Source organism: Pezoporus flaviventris, unplaced genomic scaffold (genome assembly GCF_033815535.1).
Source record: "Pezoporus flaviventris isolate CSIRO_AGI_PZ_B2104156 unplaced genomic scaffold, CSIRO_AGI_Pfla_v1 ptg000013l, whole genome shotgun sequence".
In the NCBI taxonomy this organism is placed as follows: domain Eukaryota; kingdom Metazoa; phylum Chordata; class Aves; order Psittaciformes; family Psittacidae; genus Pezoporus; species Pezoporus flaviventris.
The window spans coordinates 9397477-9416782 of NW_026892561.1; the positions used below are offsets into that span (position 1 = coordinate 9397477).

Consider the following 19306-nt stretch of genomic DNA (forward strand, 5'->3'; position numbering starts at 1 on the left):
TGTTAATTGCAACCGAAGCAAGGCACAAAGCTCTATCAGCTTCACTTTAACCACTTCTTAAAGTGTGACAAAATTTGCCTATAGAATAAATATTTGATTAAAAAATATTCGTGACAATTGAAAAAGAGTATCAAAGGCTGGATTAGAAAATGAAAGCTAAGCAAATCCTCTCAGAAATTCTGTAGGATTCATTTCTGTACTGGGTCTACACATTTCTATAGTGTCTATCTGCATTTCTATACAGTCTGTCTACAACAGATCTTAGTCGATTGTTGCATTAGAAATAGCTGGAGGGAGGGGGAGGAATGTGTTCCGAATTTCAGAAAAGTCACCACTGCATCAGGTTTTGGACAGAAAGTCATTGCTTATGAAAGGTGCTATCCAAAACACAGACCCCAAACCTCATACATTGTGTAGAGATCCAAGCTCCAACACTTGGAATGCTGCTCAGGCCCATCAATCACTCCCAGCAACCAGATCTTTCATCTTTCACAGGAAGCTGCATTGCTGTTGGCAGGGGGTACCTGTGCAACAGTTATATAAAAACTGCTCATCAGCAAACTGGGAAGAAGCCTCTAATATTACTCAGCACAGAATATCAGTTTGCAGAACTGTAAGGATAGTGGTGTAGAAAATCTTCTGGTTTAAATGCAAATTAATTCCTATTCCTGATGCTTAGTGTGAGCTACTGAAAACAACTTCTGCTGTTCCACCAGAAAGCACAACAAAGGTGCAGCAGGTGAGTGTTTACATTCTGATACAGATCATTTTGTGCTTTTATCCTCTCCAAGCCTAGATGGTGCATGGAGAAAAAAAATAAGGTTTTAATACTCAAGAGCTGTACTGCACTGCTGTTTTCATTGTTCTCTGCCAATCAGCCCTTGGATCCAGCTGGGAGCCTCCATGGTTGCCTCCTCTGTACCCCCCCAGTGAGCACCTACACAGCTCTGACAAGTTTGCTACCCCTGACCTGAGGACATGATGCCACAGCAAACCTGAAAGAGAAGAAAAAAGGACAACAAAAATGTTTACGCTCTCAGATTTGCCTGTTCTGTGCAACATGAAAATGCTCAACACCATATTCTAAGAGAAACATATTGGCTCTAATATTATGTGTGATTATAAATATTTCCTAGTAACTTTTAGAGAGCTGTATCTAGCATTTACACTATGTATGCATCATGTAAGCTTTATTATGATTAAGCTAGAGAACAGGTTCCAAAAGCATACTGCAAAAGAGATCCTTGCTGGCAGACTTGTTTCTATACATGCACAATTTGCCCTTCTCTTCGCTAGTATCAGTATATTATACAGACAAAACCCTTTTAGCATACATTCATCAGTAAAAACCCAAGAAGAACAAATCAGTATGCCAAAACAGGATTTACAAAACCTAGGTGATGAAGCTCATTTTCCAAGAGCTCAGAAAAACAGAACGATTTATAACATTTTTCATTCTGATGCCAGAGTCGATTTTCTTCTTCTCTGCAAAAATCCAATGCACTGAAGATCCCGAAATTATCCAAGTCCATATTGCATGCAGTGAAAAATACCACACCTGGAAAGGGTTCCTCGTGGACATGGTGAAGTCAGTTTCACTTTTGAGCTCGTCATGTATTTTTGTTTCACTTTCACCAAGTCATCGAATCCTAGACTCAAAACTGCCTGAGGTGAGAGGACTGATCTAAAGGTTGTATTTAACAGGGAAGAAGAAAGAATAAGAAAAAATCCATATATTCTAGGGTATGTTTATTTTTGTGAAGAAAGCTTTCAATACATCATGCCAAAGCCTGCAAAATGGCTTGACATTGATAAAATGACACCTTAAATAATATTCTGTGCAATGCCTAGCTCTTTAGTGATAGGCTGACTATTTCTAAGATTTACTTGGATATACAGGGGTGAAAATTTGCCCATTTACAATTCGCAGCCTCAGAAATTCTGTTAGTTGGTTTAGGTCCATCCTCTTTTTTATCCAGAAAGAAAATTGCTCAGAAAAGCATTAAAATATGTTTCAAACAAGACAACATAAAACGGTATCTCTGACCAGTAACATTAAAATCATTCGGCAGACTCTGCAGAAGAAAGCGCAGAAGACATGACTTCAAAAGAACTTTTAGAAGCAATATCTCAACACTGTTTTTCACTCCAGCCATAACACACATAACAGGGAACTCGGGTGACACCAAAGAATCCAACATAGCAGTCAAGGCAGTCATCTTGTTTGCATGAATTCAGAAGACATGTTTCATGTGCTTGATTCCATACGTTCTGAAGAAAACTATGATGATCAGTGCCCAGAGTCCTAAAATAAATCCTCCAGGAGGATGCCAATCCTTTTGTTTTGGTTTCTGAAAAAAGAAAAAAAGAACAAAAAGAGAAAAACAAAGAATTCATACTCAGTTTTCACACCAAACAGGCACCGTGTTGTTGATCAAGTGCAAATAAAAAATGCCCTTGCAGTAGAGAAAATACCAATAAGCTGTATTTCTTCCTGAAGTAGAGGCAGCTTTCTTCTTGATGTGGTGGCAAAGCTGGGCGGGAGGTGAGCTGCCACTCAAGGAGGGAGGTTAAGTACCACAAAAAGACGACCAGAACTATGCCTGAGACACCACTTTGACAGTGCACTTTGATCAGTATTGTGGAACATGCTCAAACTTATTTGTTTGGACTAAGTTTCTTGTATCTGGCCTCATGTTAATACAAGAAAAAAATGCCACATGAAAAACAGTTCCTGTAAGTGAAAATGTGACAGAGAAAAGAGAGTGCTGTTTTTCCAACACTTAGAATGTTTTTTACTGGTCCTTTTGTACTCAGAATTATATGAAAAAACAGGTATCTAACCACATGAGAAGCTAAGATTCGTTACTGCAGGAATATAATAAAACAAAACAGGATTGTTTTTAATGTCAATCACATTTCCCAGGGGCCTCATTGAGACTAACTGCTTTTTCTTAACGTAGAAATATATTCTTCAGTTCAAATACCTGTCCCTTCAACAATTTTTTCATCTTCAGTAAAAAGCAATGCACTGCAATTTGTTAGGGCCTTTCTATATCACACTCAGCAGTAAGACAAGATAAAACTTGCCTGTCCTCTTCCTCCTCTTTAAAGAAATTCTCAGATACTCCACATGCAGTGAGAAATGCATTGCAGAAGATAAGAGCTGCTATGTGCCCCAGGATCTGTCCCTGGGGCTAAGAATAAGGTGCAGTTAGGTGAATGCAGTTTTAGTTAAGAACATCACAACTATCAGAATTACCATATTCAGAAACAGGGCTCAGCCCCTCATGCCTGTGCCTCCTCTTGCCCTCAGCAGGTATGTTTTACAGATCCCCTAGGCAGACAGAGGTGATTTACTATTACAATAATGAATACTGAGGTGCTGGCTGAGCTTTTTATTCCTGCCTTGCTGAAAGATTTGCACTATTTTGTCCTTGTGCAGAATGAGGCACAAGGGGCACAGACAGTATTCTGGGTTTGTGGCACTTAAGCCAATTTTAAAATTCCCTTTCTGTCCTGTGAAATAACTATTACAAAAGATGGTACGGTTTCAATTTCTGCATGAATCTGTGTATGGGAGCTTGTTGTTCTCTGCTAAATGTAGCAGGTGGCTGGTGAACTTCAATGCAATAAGGAACAGTTTGCAGCATCTGTTCTTTCAGAACAGCTTCCCTATCAACAAGAGAACAATGTTTGTTGATTGCTCTGCTCTTATTTTCTAAGCTACAGAGGTTTAGCTTTAGGATTTTTCCTTCAAGTATTATGTTTGTAATTAAAAAGTATAACAAACAGCCATGTCACCCAAGACACCCGGAGAACCTGGCAGTCTGAAATATTAATGATTTGCCTCTGATACAGGAATCACAGAACCAGCATTATAATTTACATCAACAACAACAAAACCAAAGATACAGCAGAGACGGTGTGTGTATATACAAGCCCCACAATCTCCGAAGCAGCACTCATCATCATCACTCATCATCAGCGTACGTGCTGTTGGTAATCTGCCACCTTGCTGATACAACCACACATCTCCACATCAGCAGAGAAAACCAACTCTGCATGTTCAAGAAGGCTGCCAGCACACCTCGCTTCTGAAAGTAACAGAACACGACACTTTTCCCCACAAAAGAACTTTCTTGTTTAAATCCTCCTAATTAACCCATATCCTTCTTGCAGTGCCTGTTTCATCCACCTCTTTGTACTATCAATCTTTCCTTTCTTGGATCTCAGACAAATACCTTACCACAAAGTGGCACCTGACCCTTCTAGACAAATGACTTCAATTTGCAGTCAGTGACACTAAAAGCCTCTCTCTCCTATGTTGTATAGAGCACATAATTTAATTTCTTTAAAGAATTTATATGAATAAATATTTATAAGGTGATCTATGAGTATGGTTTTTCATTTTGTCATGCCATATACTGAAACATCCATGGAATTCCACAAGGAAACAGAGGCCAGTGCAGTGGTGGCTCCGCACTGGGAAATCAAGGACACGCATACAGTCAGTTTAAAGCCATGAGATGCAATGTTAAAATGGGAAGACTTAAAAACATGAAGGAATGACAAAAAAATACAGGAGGCTACACAACAGCCTTTAAGATTACTTAGTAATTTTAAAAACAAATTATCTTTATCAGAAAGATTTACAGACCCAGAACTGAAATCTACACACACACTAAACCACAGTAAAAAGGCAAAGAGATGTAACTCTATTGTACATCTCTAAGTCAATAGTGAGGTTAACTGAGCACAAAATTATACTGAAATATGCCAGGATTTTCCACTAGGGGCATACAGACATCAAAATCTTTTGAATACCTAAAATGGAATTACACAGATTCATATCTAAGCCTACAAAGTATAACTATAAGAGCTGAAATAGGTAATTTTTGTTAAATTAACTTGATCATAGATTCCCAAGTTCATCACGGAATTAAAAATGTAGTCAGTTGTCAAACTGGCGAGTTCATCCTTGTAAAAGCATGACAAATATAACAGAAAATGCCAATAACAGATCTTTGTCCAGCTGGGCACTTCCACAAGCAGCAAACAGCACTGAAGCTCCTTTACAAAAAGCTGCATTTTGCTCCTGTGAATCAAACTCACTTCTGTGTAAAATGGAGTTGCTGCTTCCATCAATTATGTCAGCAAGTTGCGCTTGTAACACAGGCTGGCAAAGAGCCTTCAGCCAGCACTGCTGTAAAGGCAGACCCAACAGTTCTTTCCTCTTGGCACAGCTGTGTCACTAGCAAAAGCACTGCCTGCGTACTTCTGTCAGCAAGGAAGCAGGCACTGCTCCCAGCCGTCACAGCAATGCCAGCAGTGTTGCATGATGAAGTCAGAGGCCAAGGCATGATGCCCTTCTATGAACATAGCTAAGCCTTAACTGCATTGCCGCAGAAAGTGCTTTGACCGTTTTGTGCAGACAGGCGGGGAAGAGTCACAGAGATTTCTCCCAGTGGGAAAAATTATTAAAGCAAGACAGAATCACTTTAAGAGCAAATGAGTAAATTTCCTTTTTAGATCCACGTACCAGAAAAATGGTTTAGAAAAAACAGTTTCTTTCTATGCTTATACTAGTTCTACGGCCATAAACAGTCCCCAGATAAGCTGTTCCTTTGCACCATGTTTAGGTTTGATCAGAAAGCACTAGTGAATATAAAGTTTTTCCCAGATTCCTAAAAAAAAAAAAAAACAAAAACACCAATAATTCAGTATTTATCCTATGCACATTCCCTAGTTCAGAGTCTTATTCCAGCAAATTTCTGCAAAAGGCAATTTTTGAAAGTCAGGCATTTTCTCACTTGAGAGGAAATGCTAAAGGGATAAAAAATGTGAAGTGCTGCAGTATTTTCCTTTGCAATTAATTATGTATCTTATTATGCCTGAACTGATGTGAGAATGTGTTCTATTAAAAGACCACAGATCAGTTGCAGAACTTGCAAATGATGCATAACTTCTTGTATTTGGGACTGATCTGGAGGAGCAGAAGCAATAGCTCTGTTGGCTCGAGTTACTCTGAATTTCATTGCTGTGGTTCCCACCTCAGAACTCAGTATACACCAAGTGCTGCTTTTGTAACTGACATAATAGGTTGGGTTTGCAATATACACAATATAACACCAACACCCTCTTTATCTCTCCAATAATAGCAGGTACACACTGGTGGAACGCACATGTAACACAGTACGGTGTGTCAAAATGAACAAATACACTTAGCAGCTTAAGGGCTAGTCGTTATCGAATTGTTGGAAATTCCAAATTAAAAAGATAGGTAGCTAAGCAACAGCAAGCTTCCTCCTGTGAACAGTTTTCTGTCGTATGCTCTCTAGTTCTGGTAGACTCATTATCCTGTGGAACTTAAGAACAGTTAACAGAGAGTTGCTCCAAGTACTGTAATTAAGGAGAGGATAAAACAGTGTATTTTCAAACTGGATGGGTCTGGAGGGACCCAAATGGAAAGTATCCAAGACTTTCAATGAAGGTGTTTCATAAAACATGCAATACTTGTTACTTCAATTCAAATTTTGAGCTTTATGCAAAAAAAAATGAAAAAACATTAAAGCTGAATTAAGGTAATTAGATTAAAAGTGGTTTAATTTTAAAATGTTACATCACAAAAAAAAAAATTAAAATATCATGTATTAACATTTCATGGGGAAAACACTATGGTAAGTATGATTATAATCCATACCCTACAGTCCTCTTCCAACAGAACTCCCTTTGCGTTACTGTTCACAGTCAGGACAAAAATAAAGGTACAGAAAGCTTTGGGTTAAACTCGTAATTCGCATTTGGATGGCAGCAGTAGAGAAAGCAGTACATATAGTCTGGACTGTAGTAATTCCCAAATGGAAAAGGGATATGCAAATTCTGCAGTCTCCTCCAGCATCTTATTCTAAATCAGGCTTTAAGAAAGTGAGCAAAACCTGGAAACTGATGTGCGCATCATCCTTGTTACGGGGAATGTCCTCCCCAACCTGAGGCAGATGGTGTGCTTGCACCACAAGTGCAAAATCTCTTATGCAACTGCACAAAACCAAACCACTACAAGTGCTGTGTTCCAACGAGCCCATTAAAGTGGCAGCTATCGTATTTCAAATTCTTAAATTCAAATGCTTAATTGTCTCTGCAGTTTCAGTGCAGAGTTCCCTAGACCCAGTTTTGGCCTACTTACTGTAGCACATGTGGTTTAAGATGTCACCCAGGACTCTGGGGCTGCCTGGCAGAGAGCAGCAGCTATGGCACAGGGAGAATCCTGTGCACACCCCTCTGTGGGGTTCTCCACCTCTACTAGTCTTGGGGATCAGGAAGCACTTGAAGGGAAGTGATACACACTTGTCTGTGTGGTGCTCACCGTCGTATTAGACCATTGGGGTGAATTTTATGTATCCTGGGGTGTAAATTTCTAAGTTTTCTTTTTTGTCATTCTTCATTTAAATGAACGTTTCTATTTCTTCCAGTACAATACTAAAGGTTTTCTTTCTTGCATCTCAAGATACCCAGTTTTATGTTAGGGTCTGTGTTAAAGACCAGTACTGAAATCTGGAAAAAGAAAGATCCACATTTCAAAACAAGTCTTTGAAACCCAAAGCCAACCTCGGACCCAAAACTGAAGCAACCCACCTACTTCTCATCTCAGAAAAAAAAAAAAACTACTGATCTCAAGCTGAACTACAAGAAAACCCCTTGGAAAAGCCAAATCCTGCTATGCAGCGCATCGTGCCAATATCAAACCATGTATTTCCTTGAGGCACTCCATAATAATTCAGGTTTACTTGCAATTTAAAATTTCAAACTGGGTAATCCTCTCAATTCTTATGACAAAGCACACAATGTTTTATTTCAGACTGAATCTGTACGAATCGCAAGCAAATCGCAGCACAAAGTATGTCCTCAAAGCTTTTAGTGGAAGTATGCACTTCTGATTTGTCAGATACAGCTTGGATCTGGGGTCCTTGCAGGGGGTTGGGGAATCAAACAACTCCAGCCATCTAGTAATAGTTTAATCCTCTTTTGTGCCCACACAAAGATCAAAGTCTAAGAGAAATCCAACATAAACAGTGCCTGTTAATCTGCAAAACAATTTAAAGGAGTTTTGTCTAATCTCCCAGTTTCCATTTATTAACCACAGTTCCATGATTACGGATATCATCAATATTAATAAAGTCACGAAGAAAGTTCACTCATCAACAACAAAAAACTCAAGAACACAGGAAAGAAAAGCAGTTCAATGAAGTTAATGTATCAACGGCAACAATTGCATTTTAAATATTTACTTTGAAAACTGTATAATCACTATAATATAAACTACAACATCGTTACGACAGCTTTAGTTTTTCATTTTCTTCTAAAATACGTAATCTGTAACGGCCTTTTAGAAATGTACTTCTACTTATTATTCTCTACTTTCAGTGTTACCTCTCAGCATTTCACAGCACTTTAAAGTGCTTTCCCTGGTTTAATAATTATTCCTTAATCTTCCAACCTGTGACACAACACATAATATACTTCTAACCAAAGGGAGCTTTCCAGCACCTGGGACCCAGTGCAGTTTAATTCCCAGACCAGCCAGTGCTCAGATGACTGATGCCTGCCTGGCAGACATAACAGGGGTTGTACTACGGGGGCTCCAAACTAAGGTGTGTGATCTGCTACACCCAAAGCTAGCAAACACATCTCTATACTGGCAGCAGCAACCACTCAAATCTGTCTTTGACATACCAGCCCAGCAAAGGTCTTACCTCTGCTCAGGTACAAAGGCTGAGCTCCTGCCTGCTCAGCTGCCAGGGAGTTACATTATGGAACTCATGTATGCTTTAGTTGGAGAGGAAAAAAGTCACAATTTAAAGATGTATTTAAAAAAAAAAAAACCACACCTACATCTATTTAAAGTATATTGAGCTTAATTTTTTAATATTTAATCAAATTCATAATTTTATATGAAGCCACAATTATGATTTTTTTACAGAAGGGCACCTAAATCCACAGCAAATATATGAATTGCATTTGCAAACACAAAGCTTCATGCCAGCCAAAGCATGCAAAAATAGAAGGTGAGCAGCTTAATTAAGCAGACTCAGTATCTAAAACTTGGCCACCGCTACTTTAAGAAGAATCCTTTTCTCATATGTTTATATTTAATTAATTTAAGAAAGAGGCAGATTATTAGTAAAAGCAAGAGTAAAGGCATTCAGTGCACAATGCCACGCCACAAACAGTTCCTGAGGTCCTTAATTGGAGGGGGCAGAAAACAACAAAAATACACACTAGTGAGGCAGAGCTCAGTGGAGAGTACCTCCCAAAATGATCAGATATGAAAACAACTTGCTGCTACTGAAACTTTGGGTTAAGCAGAAAGAAACAGCAGCTGCGGAGATCAACAGAGGTGAAAGGGGTAGTTAGGGACTGCTAGAGGGACAAAGATATTTTGTATTCACAATACTACAAGTGTGTAAACAAGGCCACGCTATTCTTGGAGCACTGTTTTCCCAAGCAGTATGCACTGCTTGCTTCCCCTGAGAAAAGATTACCCCAAAGTCTGTGGGGCAGATCTTGTTCACACAAATACAACGCCAGTGGGAGCAGAAGCAGAACCAACCTCTGAGCTCATCAGAGCCAAGGCAGTACATGCATGCCTAGGCTCCTTCCTACCTGCTTCAGTCTGAGATGATTTCCCCAAGTTCCAGCCTCGCTCAGCCCAACCCTTCAAAAGGAGCAGAGCACTCCCACATCTTCCTTGGAACTCTAACTCAGATACCCCACATCATCTCTCTAGACCAGAAGGTGAGTCTATTCAAATGCTATCAAATCAATGCACTCTGAGGCAGGATTTTTTTTTCTTAATCTCATATAATTAATTGCATACCTTAGAACTTCCATTATGAAGTATAATTTTGATCATTAAAATTCCAAGTTGTTTCTGTTTATATGGAGCAACCATGATGTTCATAAATTATTATGCTATTCCTTTCAAAGGAGTAGTGATGCTTCTAAACACACTTCTTTCTTCCAGATATCCCATGAGTATCTATTCATTTATTTCCAGGTGACAGGCTGTATTAACAACAGATGTTAGACAACATTAGATCTTATGCTCAATATGCCATATTGAGTAAAAGATCTAATCAAATATCTCAACAGCTACATCATAAGAAACTGGAATTCAAATAAATATGCCTTATTCATGTAGCTTTCACTGCTCATTTCTTAAAGCTCTACAATTCTAATTTTAAAAGTTCTCCTTTGCCCTGAGCTGTGTGCTACATGATACGTGTGTGCAGCAGAGCTCCACGTTTCCTAGCTCCAGCTTGCACAAGTCAAACCGGCATTACATTTAGGAGGCTGGCATGAAAAAATGCACAGAGCAGGGCTGAGGCAAAAGATGCCTGCACATTTATATGAGCAAGATCAAATATAGCTGTGGGTTTTTTGCAAAACATTTTCGTTTTCAGGGAGAAACCAGTGTATTACAGCTGGCTATAGACTGGTTTGTCCCCCGTCACCACCCAGCTTTTAAAAGGCAATTTTTGCATTCAACGGTTTAGCACTCATATGCCAGACAAGTATGCTCACCCAAGTTTATTTTGTATAGACTTTCTATGTGAGCAGAAAAAAAAGGAAAAAGAACTGTTCTGAAATATCAACCTAATGCTTTCAGTTACTCTAGCTGCTATACAACCTCAAAACTGAATCATGAAATATAGACAAAGCAGTTGCACATAATTAGACCTACAGCAGAAAGCCATCTCTGTTACGGTTAGTATGTCAAAGAACAGAGTCCCAGAGAGCAGATCCATTCTTGCAGAGAGTTTTTGTAGGCAGCTGTCATTAGGAAAGAATGGCACATTTATGGTATCATACATGCTCACTGTTCCCACATGACATTCACATGGCACTAGGTTCATCAGCTGAATAGGGCTCAAAGACATCTTTCTGGAAGGATGAATGAGCACAGCTAATACACACCCTTCCAGACTTCTTTCTGAAAGGTTAAGTCTTTTAAAAAAGATAAAACCACAGATGGTCTTATCTAGTGGCACCATTCCTGCCAACCAGCTAAACTAACCACAGGTTACTGACCTACTGACATCATGTGTCACTCAGTCCCCTCTAAGTACTACTCATCATTTGTCAACCATGCATTTGTAGATGGTCTCCTGTGTTAAGCACTCCCTCCTGAAAATACACAATCTCACTAAATCAGAGCCCCACCACCGGAGCCAGGCTTCTCCAGGGACACCAGAGAAGAGACTGCTGTCAATGTGCAGGGCCTCTCAGGCCAGGGGAAGGCTGAAGGCTGGCTAAGGCAGAGTGCCACACGCCAAGCAAGAAAGCAAGCCACTACAGAAGTAATCAGTTGCACAAAGCTAAATCACAACCTCATGCAAAGAATTTGGGCAGGAACAATGATGCAGGATGCTGTCCTGTCTGTCCAACAGTATGAACACAACTGTTCCATTACTGGAGACTTTATTCGTTTACCCCTTCCATTCATTCTTTAAATGGAAATAATTTCATCAAATTTCAACCCTCTGAATTATTTAGGAAAACAATTCTAGACAGAGCACCAGAGAGCAGCCTGCCAATATCTCTATCTCTGGCCATTCATCAGTCCTGTCAAGAGCTTGTGGGTTACACTGCAGTGTTCCTCACAGCATGCCATTGAAGAGTAAACAAAATATAATTAACTTAACACAAAAAATCACCAATAACACCTCGCTAAGTTTACAAAGTTAAGTGGGATAAATGAGTAAATATATTTGGAGTTAACAGTGCCTGCACCTGAGGAAAAGTGTTCAGAGAGGTATCTGTCATCACAGAACTGCAAAATATGTCAAGCTAAGATTGATAACATTTATATTTTTTCCTTATAAATGTGAGCTTATTGGTAACAGCTACTTTTTATGCTGCATAAGCTCAGAATAAATACAGTAGATAGAAGAAAAAACCTAGCAAAACTGTTACTGCTAATTTTACTACTCAATGAAATACCATTTAAATAAACACTGTCTATCAGAGAAGCTTTCATGTGCAAACAATAAAAAGTAATTATTAATAAAAACTATAATGTGAGAAATGAAAACGTTACAGAACACTGAACTGACACCAGAAAACAGAATTAAATCTTGCGTCGTGGACAATCTATAACATACTCCAGTAACCTGCTTTACAAAGAAAGGCCCTGATCCTGCATGTATTTAGTGACAGGTAACACAAATTAAGTAAGAACTTAATCTTACATTTAAATTACATATGGGCTTACACACACACTAGCATTGTTTCTATGCCAGTGCAATCAGTATTAAGCTATAAAACAAGGAATGAAAACTAAAAATACGTTGCCCTTTGCCTAAGGCTCTAACAAATCCCCTTCTTTCCTTCTACTTCACACAGACATCTGAGACACACTTGGCTTTCTTATTCCTGGCACTATTACTCCAGGGACACAAATACAAAACACCAGAAACCTGTAAAATGGAGAACTAATTTAACAGCCAGAACAGATGCTGAGCCTACCCAGGCTGTGTCTCACAAAAACTGCACAGCCATACTGTACTTCTATCTGGATAGTTCTAAGGAAGAGCTAAGGAGGAACCAGACTCCTCTTAAGGTACACCTGTTAAGAGAAACTGAAAAGCAGACCTTGTCAGAAGCCATTCAGCAGTCTCAGCAAAAGCGATAAAGCACAACATGCCTCATCCCTCTGATACAGCAGATCTCTTTTTGCCAGCTTCTACTGCAGACAAAGCCAGAAAAATTCTGAACAAGTTGGGCATAATTTGGAGATGCCGAAGGCAGTTCATAGCCAAAACAGGCCTCTGCAGAAAAATTAGCTGAAAGCTAGGTAGGAGACCCTTTCTCTGCATAAACAGTGACCAATGTTACCACTAACCTATGACCACTTACTGTCACTTACTTTCACGTTTGCCAGTAAGTGTCATCCCAAATGCAAAGCTTGTTCCAACAAAGATTCCTCCTATGGAACAGCAAAACTGATCACCAAAACGAAAGCGACTCCAGAAGATTATTTCTTCTGTTAAATATTGTATTTACTAATAGAACAAGTGAATTTAATTTACCATTGAAAGGCTTTGCTAAATCAGTTTTCCTCTAATTACAGAAGTCCTAAAACTCATTTTAGGTCAAGCATAAATTTTATGTTACTACCCTACCACTTTATAGACTGTTACGATACAGACAAGATTTGCTATTTTTTAAACAACTGTAGCACTAACAATTAATTCTATGATATGTTCAGCTTTTAATTTACATTAAAAGACAATAAATAAAGGTATTAAGAAACATTTTTTTTTAAGGTAGACTTTTACTGCTACTATTTACTATAATAATAATGAACATGATAGTCTTCACAACCCCAAAATTCTACTGCTAGGAATTAAGCTTTCTCACTAAGGTTTTGTAGTTTAATTGTCTATGAGTAATATTGATATTTGGTACCTGGCTGTAATTAAGAACAGGGAAACCATTCTTAGAATACTATTTCAATCCATTAGGCAAATTTTCTCACTATGATATGAAAATTTTCATCTACTTAATTAGCACACCTATTCCTTCCAAGCCTAAGTGCACCTAAGCTATGTTTCATGACAGCCCAAGCTAAAAAACAGAAACCACAACACATCAATTATGCCTCCACTCAATTGTACAACCATTTTAAAATGTGTGAACAGTTAAGACAAAATTGAAAAATTACCATAATAGGCTTTGACACTTCCCTGCTTAAGCAAAAATTAATTCTAACTCCCTGTTTTTATGCAAAGCCTTTATAATTTCTCTAATCTCAAATTCCCATGAGAGCGAACACAATACTTTCAAGTACAAGAGTGCGAGGCTTGGCATCTTCTCTTTTTAGTTACGCAGTTTATTTGATCGAAGTCTAAACTGCTAAGCCTCCCTTTGTGCTTAATATAAGCCATCCTCAGTGGAAATACAAGTTAATTTAAGTAAAATGAAGTTTTTTAGGAAGAACACATTCTCTTGCACAGAAAGCTTCACTAAAGCAAAGCTTTTTTTACATGGAGCATCTGTTTTCTGAATTGCTCTGGAACCTGTAATAAACTAAAAAGCAGCAAAATTTTTAAAAGGTGCTTTTACATGTGAAACACCATAAACATAAAACCAGTGTAATGGAGTAACTTATTTATCATTTTACGGTGTGTTTTCCAGTTTCATCTCACATCGTGCATGAAGACACTCTACCAGTGTAATGAATTAGCGTATTTTAAGTGCAAGACATTAAGCATCTTCTGTTTTATTGATGGTGACTATTATTAAAACCTACTGCTTATGTTACAACAGTAAATCAGCTATATAGCTGGTATACGCTTCCATACACTGTGTGTGGATCACATACTAAATTCACAGTTATTTCATACATTTCTTTGCCCTGAACCACAGCTGAAGTATCTGTACATCGGGTACAGCAGCACATGGTGTATTATGATGCCTACAAACATATTAAGGTCACAAAAAGCTTGGGCATATATTTAGTCTATTCCCATGTGAAGCAGAGGTATATTATTTGCATACCATTATGCACTGAAAAACCTATTCAGTAATCCCCACTGGAGACAACTCACCACAGTGACCTAAATAGTATTCACTTTTCCTATATTTGAAGGAACAGCAAATAAATTGGACCCAGTGCAGATAAATCCAAAAAGACTCAGAACATCTAAGAATCGAGGCTTATAAATGACAAATGCAAATGAATGCAGAGTAGGGTATCACAAAAAAGTCCCATGGAAGCAAAGAATGATAAAAAACAGTGAATTATATGCTTAATAGAGGACTACAAAGTTGAGGATGAAGTGGCTGGAGAGATAATTTTAGCAAAAAAGATCTGACATTAGCCAAGCTTATTATGATCACAAAGGAGAGCAAAGAGTCTCAAATCACAGAACTCACTTAAAAATAACCTCCTTATTTTTGCAGTGACAGCAGAAGTTCTAATATCAGCTGCCCAAAACAAAGCAAGATCACTATTGATACTTTTATCTATAGCACTGTGCAGTAATTCACGTGACATTAGCAACTGAGACCCATGGGACACATACATATTGCTTCTTCAGTAACAGCATACTTTCTGTAATCATGTACATCTACTAACATGCTGTAATTGTTCTCCTCATTTATATTCCCTCCATAATTACAATGTTTTGATTAAACATCTACCAGCCTCTACTCACTCCCTTAATTCTAGTTAACCTTCCTAATTTCAATACAGCCACAAAGAAGGGAGAACATAAATAAGGTATCTATGTACTTTGTGCAGAAAGTCAGAAGAGATTAACATAATGGTCCTTTACGGCCTTAGTCTACAAATCAGAATCTCTCACTGTTAACCTTCCTTTGCTTTTTGCCAACATGCCATGTGAAGTTTACTTTAAGCTGTAAGCATTTTTGAATATGTCTCTTTCTGTAAAGCTCAAACACAGCTACAGCATAATAGAAACAACAACCACAGTTTTAAAATCACAGTTGTGAGCAGGTTGCAAAGCCCAACAAAAGGGGATCACGGCACAACCAGTCCAAAGCCAAAACAAAGACAAAGAAAGATCAATAATGTATAGTGAAAAGTTTGTGCATACAGGATCTTCAAAGACAAAGAAAGATCAATAATGCATAGTGAAAAGTTTGTGCATACAGGATCTTCGAACACATGGCTGGTTCAGATGAAAAAAAGCACAGATCATTTTTATATATAAATAATTTTTAGAGGTCATGGCCATACAGTTACTAACAACCCTCCAAATGCAGATATTTGAAGTTCAAATGAGTAAACCACAAAGATCTACAGCACTCCATAAAGCCTGATGTATGACAGTCCCTTCTTGAACCTCTTCCTTCATTTTACATCTTAGATAGTGCTTATTAAAAAGAAACACTTACAGGAATTACCTCTTAAAGAAGCTGCAAATCCACCATGACACCTCTAACAATTATAGCTACTAATAAGCCAGGGTACCTTTTCACGTATTTTTTAATAGAACATCTGACAATTCTATGTGCTGGTGGGTATGAAACTGATGTCTCATAACCCATTAAATGGATGATGCTACATTCACATATAACAACTCACATTACCACTGTTCTAAAAGGCAAACTGCACACTCCCATGATAAGCACAAAAGCCTTAAATTTACTTCAGTTTCAACAGAGTAACAATTATTTTCACTCTCACGCGCTCATGAGAAATATAAACAAAAATTTTCAGGGGATATACATACAATTTGGGCTGATATCTATTGTATCTGGCTTTGGAAAAGCTGTCTTCACATCCCTAGCCAGGCTTTTTTAAGCAGTAGTTTTGAGCTTACTGTTGCTTAATGAGCACAGGAATCTAACAGGGAGAGTGTGGCCACTGGAGGGGCAGGCCCTTGTTAAACTACTCTGAGCTGCCTGTCAAACTGATGTCCCATTCTGTGCCAAAGACAACTGAAGATACAACGCCGATTTTTAAATGTAAGGGTTTTCATGGGTCAGGGAAAGAGAATGGAGACACGACCTCAGAAATCTGAACAGTTCGGTGCAATACTTCTTTGTCCAAACTGCAGGAAAAATGTAGCTGAAAATGGTCATTTTGAAAACACTGCATCAGTTGCATCCGCTTCTGCTACTACCTCTCCGTGAAGAGGTGACTGTTTTTGAGGAAGAACATGGTCTAGGGGTTACCATCACCTTGCTGTATGCCACTTGTGTGAGGAAGTGATAAATTCACATTCCAAGAAATGACAGCAGAGACTGGACCCTACTGATGCCCAGACAAGCTAATAATGTACATGCACATCAAACAAGAACAATCTGATAACCACTTAACTAACTGTTCTTAACCAAGCTGTATAACAGGAAGAGAAAATTCTTTTATTGTTTTTAAAATACACTTTGGTTTAATCTCTAAAAATGCAAAGAAGGAGGCAAAGTTACATATTTTAATGCATAAGCAGGGAAAAAAGGATGGACCATGTATGCAACATTTCTGCCAAGAAAAAGCTACTATTCTCCAATGTTTCTGGACAGCTGGCTTACAGAAAATGTTTAGTGTGGTATTTCTGGTAGGAAATGGTTAGAAACAAGAACCCTACAACTGACTGTTCAGGTTCCTCATGGAAGAAACCTTTCAATGCATTTCTTTATTGCATTGTATTTATCTGTAATTGGAAGAATTTAATACTATGTTCAGTTCCCCTGTAATGCTTGGTCAGCAACAAAAAACACTTATGCTTCTTTTCTGTCTCTGCCAAGCAGTGTTGTGTGCACACAAAAGAAGAGTTTGCCGGGTATGAATATTTTGGTAGTCTACCCTTACAGAAATTAAGTTCCTCATAATTATTGCTAGATTTTTAAGATTTGGGAGTCAGCATCTGAAAGAAAACTAATTCCAAGATACGTATCTTTATTGTGTCTTGGAGTCTAATCTAATATTTGAATTTAACAAAGAGATAAAGACGCAGAACTTCCCCTGTGCTTGAGAAGCAGTAAAATAATGATCCAAGGTAGAGAGTGATCACCCACAACAGTCGTTTAATAGGAAGATGGAAGAAAAGAGACTGCTTTACTAGGCCTCTGCTTCCACAGGGTTTCCCTCATGCCCAGATGAAAAACAACAAAACAAAGCAGCTGCGCCTTGTCTGCAAAAACAAATCATCAGTAATTTATGCTAACTCCACATCATTGTATTCTGTGATTGGAAAGAACTGATGAGAAAAACAGCAGCAAATCAAAAAAATTGCTGTTTAAATCTTTTACAAAAATGCTGCACTCAGAAATATGCTCTATTTCAGGAATGTTAAGACTTTGTTCATGAGGCTTCATTAGGCTAACATGCTACTTAATTTCTGAATAAGAAAAAGAGAGAAACAACCTTTTGTTTGTCCGCACTACCAGCTTACATATGAAGGTCCTGAATAGCATCACTGACTGCAGTAGTTCCCTGAATGCCTGAAAGTAAAGCTGAGAAAGGACAGCTATGGGGCAATGGGCAAGGCACCAGTGCAATGCCTAAATTTTAAATTTATGCTTTCAAGACTGTATGAGCACATGATTTTCATACTGAGCATCTCACTGTCCTGGGTTCAGCAGTAGCAGTCATGTTTTTTCCTTTGTGTTAACTGGTGCAGTGCTGTGTTTTGACTTCTAGTTTGAGAACAGCGTTGGTGAAGCCGATGTTGTCGGTTGTTGCTAAGTGATGTTTACCCTGACCAAGGACTCTGTGAGGCTCATGCTCTGCCAGGGAGGAGGGGAAGCTGTGAGGAAGCAGAGACGGGGCGCCTGACCCGGGCTAGCCGGGGAGGTATTCCATACCACAGCACGTCATGCCCGGGGTGGGGGGTAACTGGGAGTTACCCGGAAGGACAGGAGCTTCCGGGTGGAACTCGTTTTCTTGGCCGGTGGTATCGTATTCTCTTCCCTTGTTATTTTCCCTTATCATTGTTTTAGCTGATAGTAGCGGTGGTGATTTGTTGCTGGACTGTTCTTGTCTCAACCCGTAGGAGTTGCACTCTCTCGATCCTCCTCCCCATTCCTCCGGGAGCGGGGAAGGGGAGAGCCCCGGTGCGGGGGGGGGGGAGACGGACACGGACCTTGATTGTTGTCAGCTCGGCACCACTCACTGGGAGTGAGTGAACAAGTTACCTGACTGGGTTTAAACCACGACACTCACAAAGATTGTAAGCCACATAAAAATACTTTAATGTTTGTGAAAATATTTAAGTCTGAGACTAAAATTGTCGTGATACAGATAATCAAAAATACTTCAGAAAATCTATACAACAGTTTGTTCTATTTTCTTAATACTGTTTCAACAGTTTCTGCCAAATGCTGCTTAAGAAAACCTCTCTCAATTAAATCAGCATGAAAACAGAATAACATCAACAAATGCAATAAACTAACACCCCTCTACTATGCGAGAACAAGGTCCTGAGAATGAATAAAAACTGATCTTCAAAGCAAAAGGATTTTCTTGGGGTGGGGGCAAACTCGACACAGAAGCACAGAAATTACAGAAACAAAGACCTTGAAAGATTTAATACAGAGCTACAACTTTACAGTCATCTCTGATGGCCATCAGCCTGGGCATTTATAATTCCGGAGATCCCCCTCCCACCTGCTTTCTTAAATTCCTTATTTAATTTCCCTTATTGTGGTCTGCACTCAACACCCTCAAAGTGGAGTGGATGTGGCAGCTCCCTAATGTCTCTGAGCCTAAACTCAGGAAAGCTAATGGTGCTCAGATGAGTTGCTCAACTAGCTTTTGGAAGAGAGAGACACATTC

At 38.8% G+C, this 19306-nt stretch overlaps 1 protein-coding gene across 1 annotated transcript in view; it reads right to left on the bottom strand.

Annotated features, from left to right (window-relative positions):
• Positions 1–1732: 1732 nt before the first annotated feature.
• Positions 1733–19306, bottom strand: part of PIGK (phosphatidylinositol glycan anchor biosynthesis class K) — a 69455-nt gene continuing 51881 nt past the window's right edge. Inside the window, exon 11 of the mRNA XM_061451532.1 lies at positions 1733–2351. Within this exon, the coding sequence (XP_061307516.1) occupies positions 2235–2351 (117 nt within the window). The 3' untranslated portion in view covers positions 1733–2234. The remainder of the gene's footprint in view (positions 2352–19306) is intronic.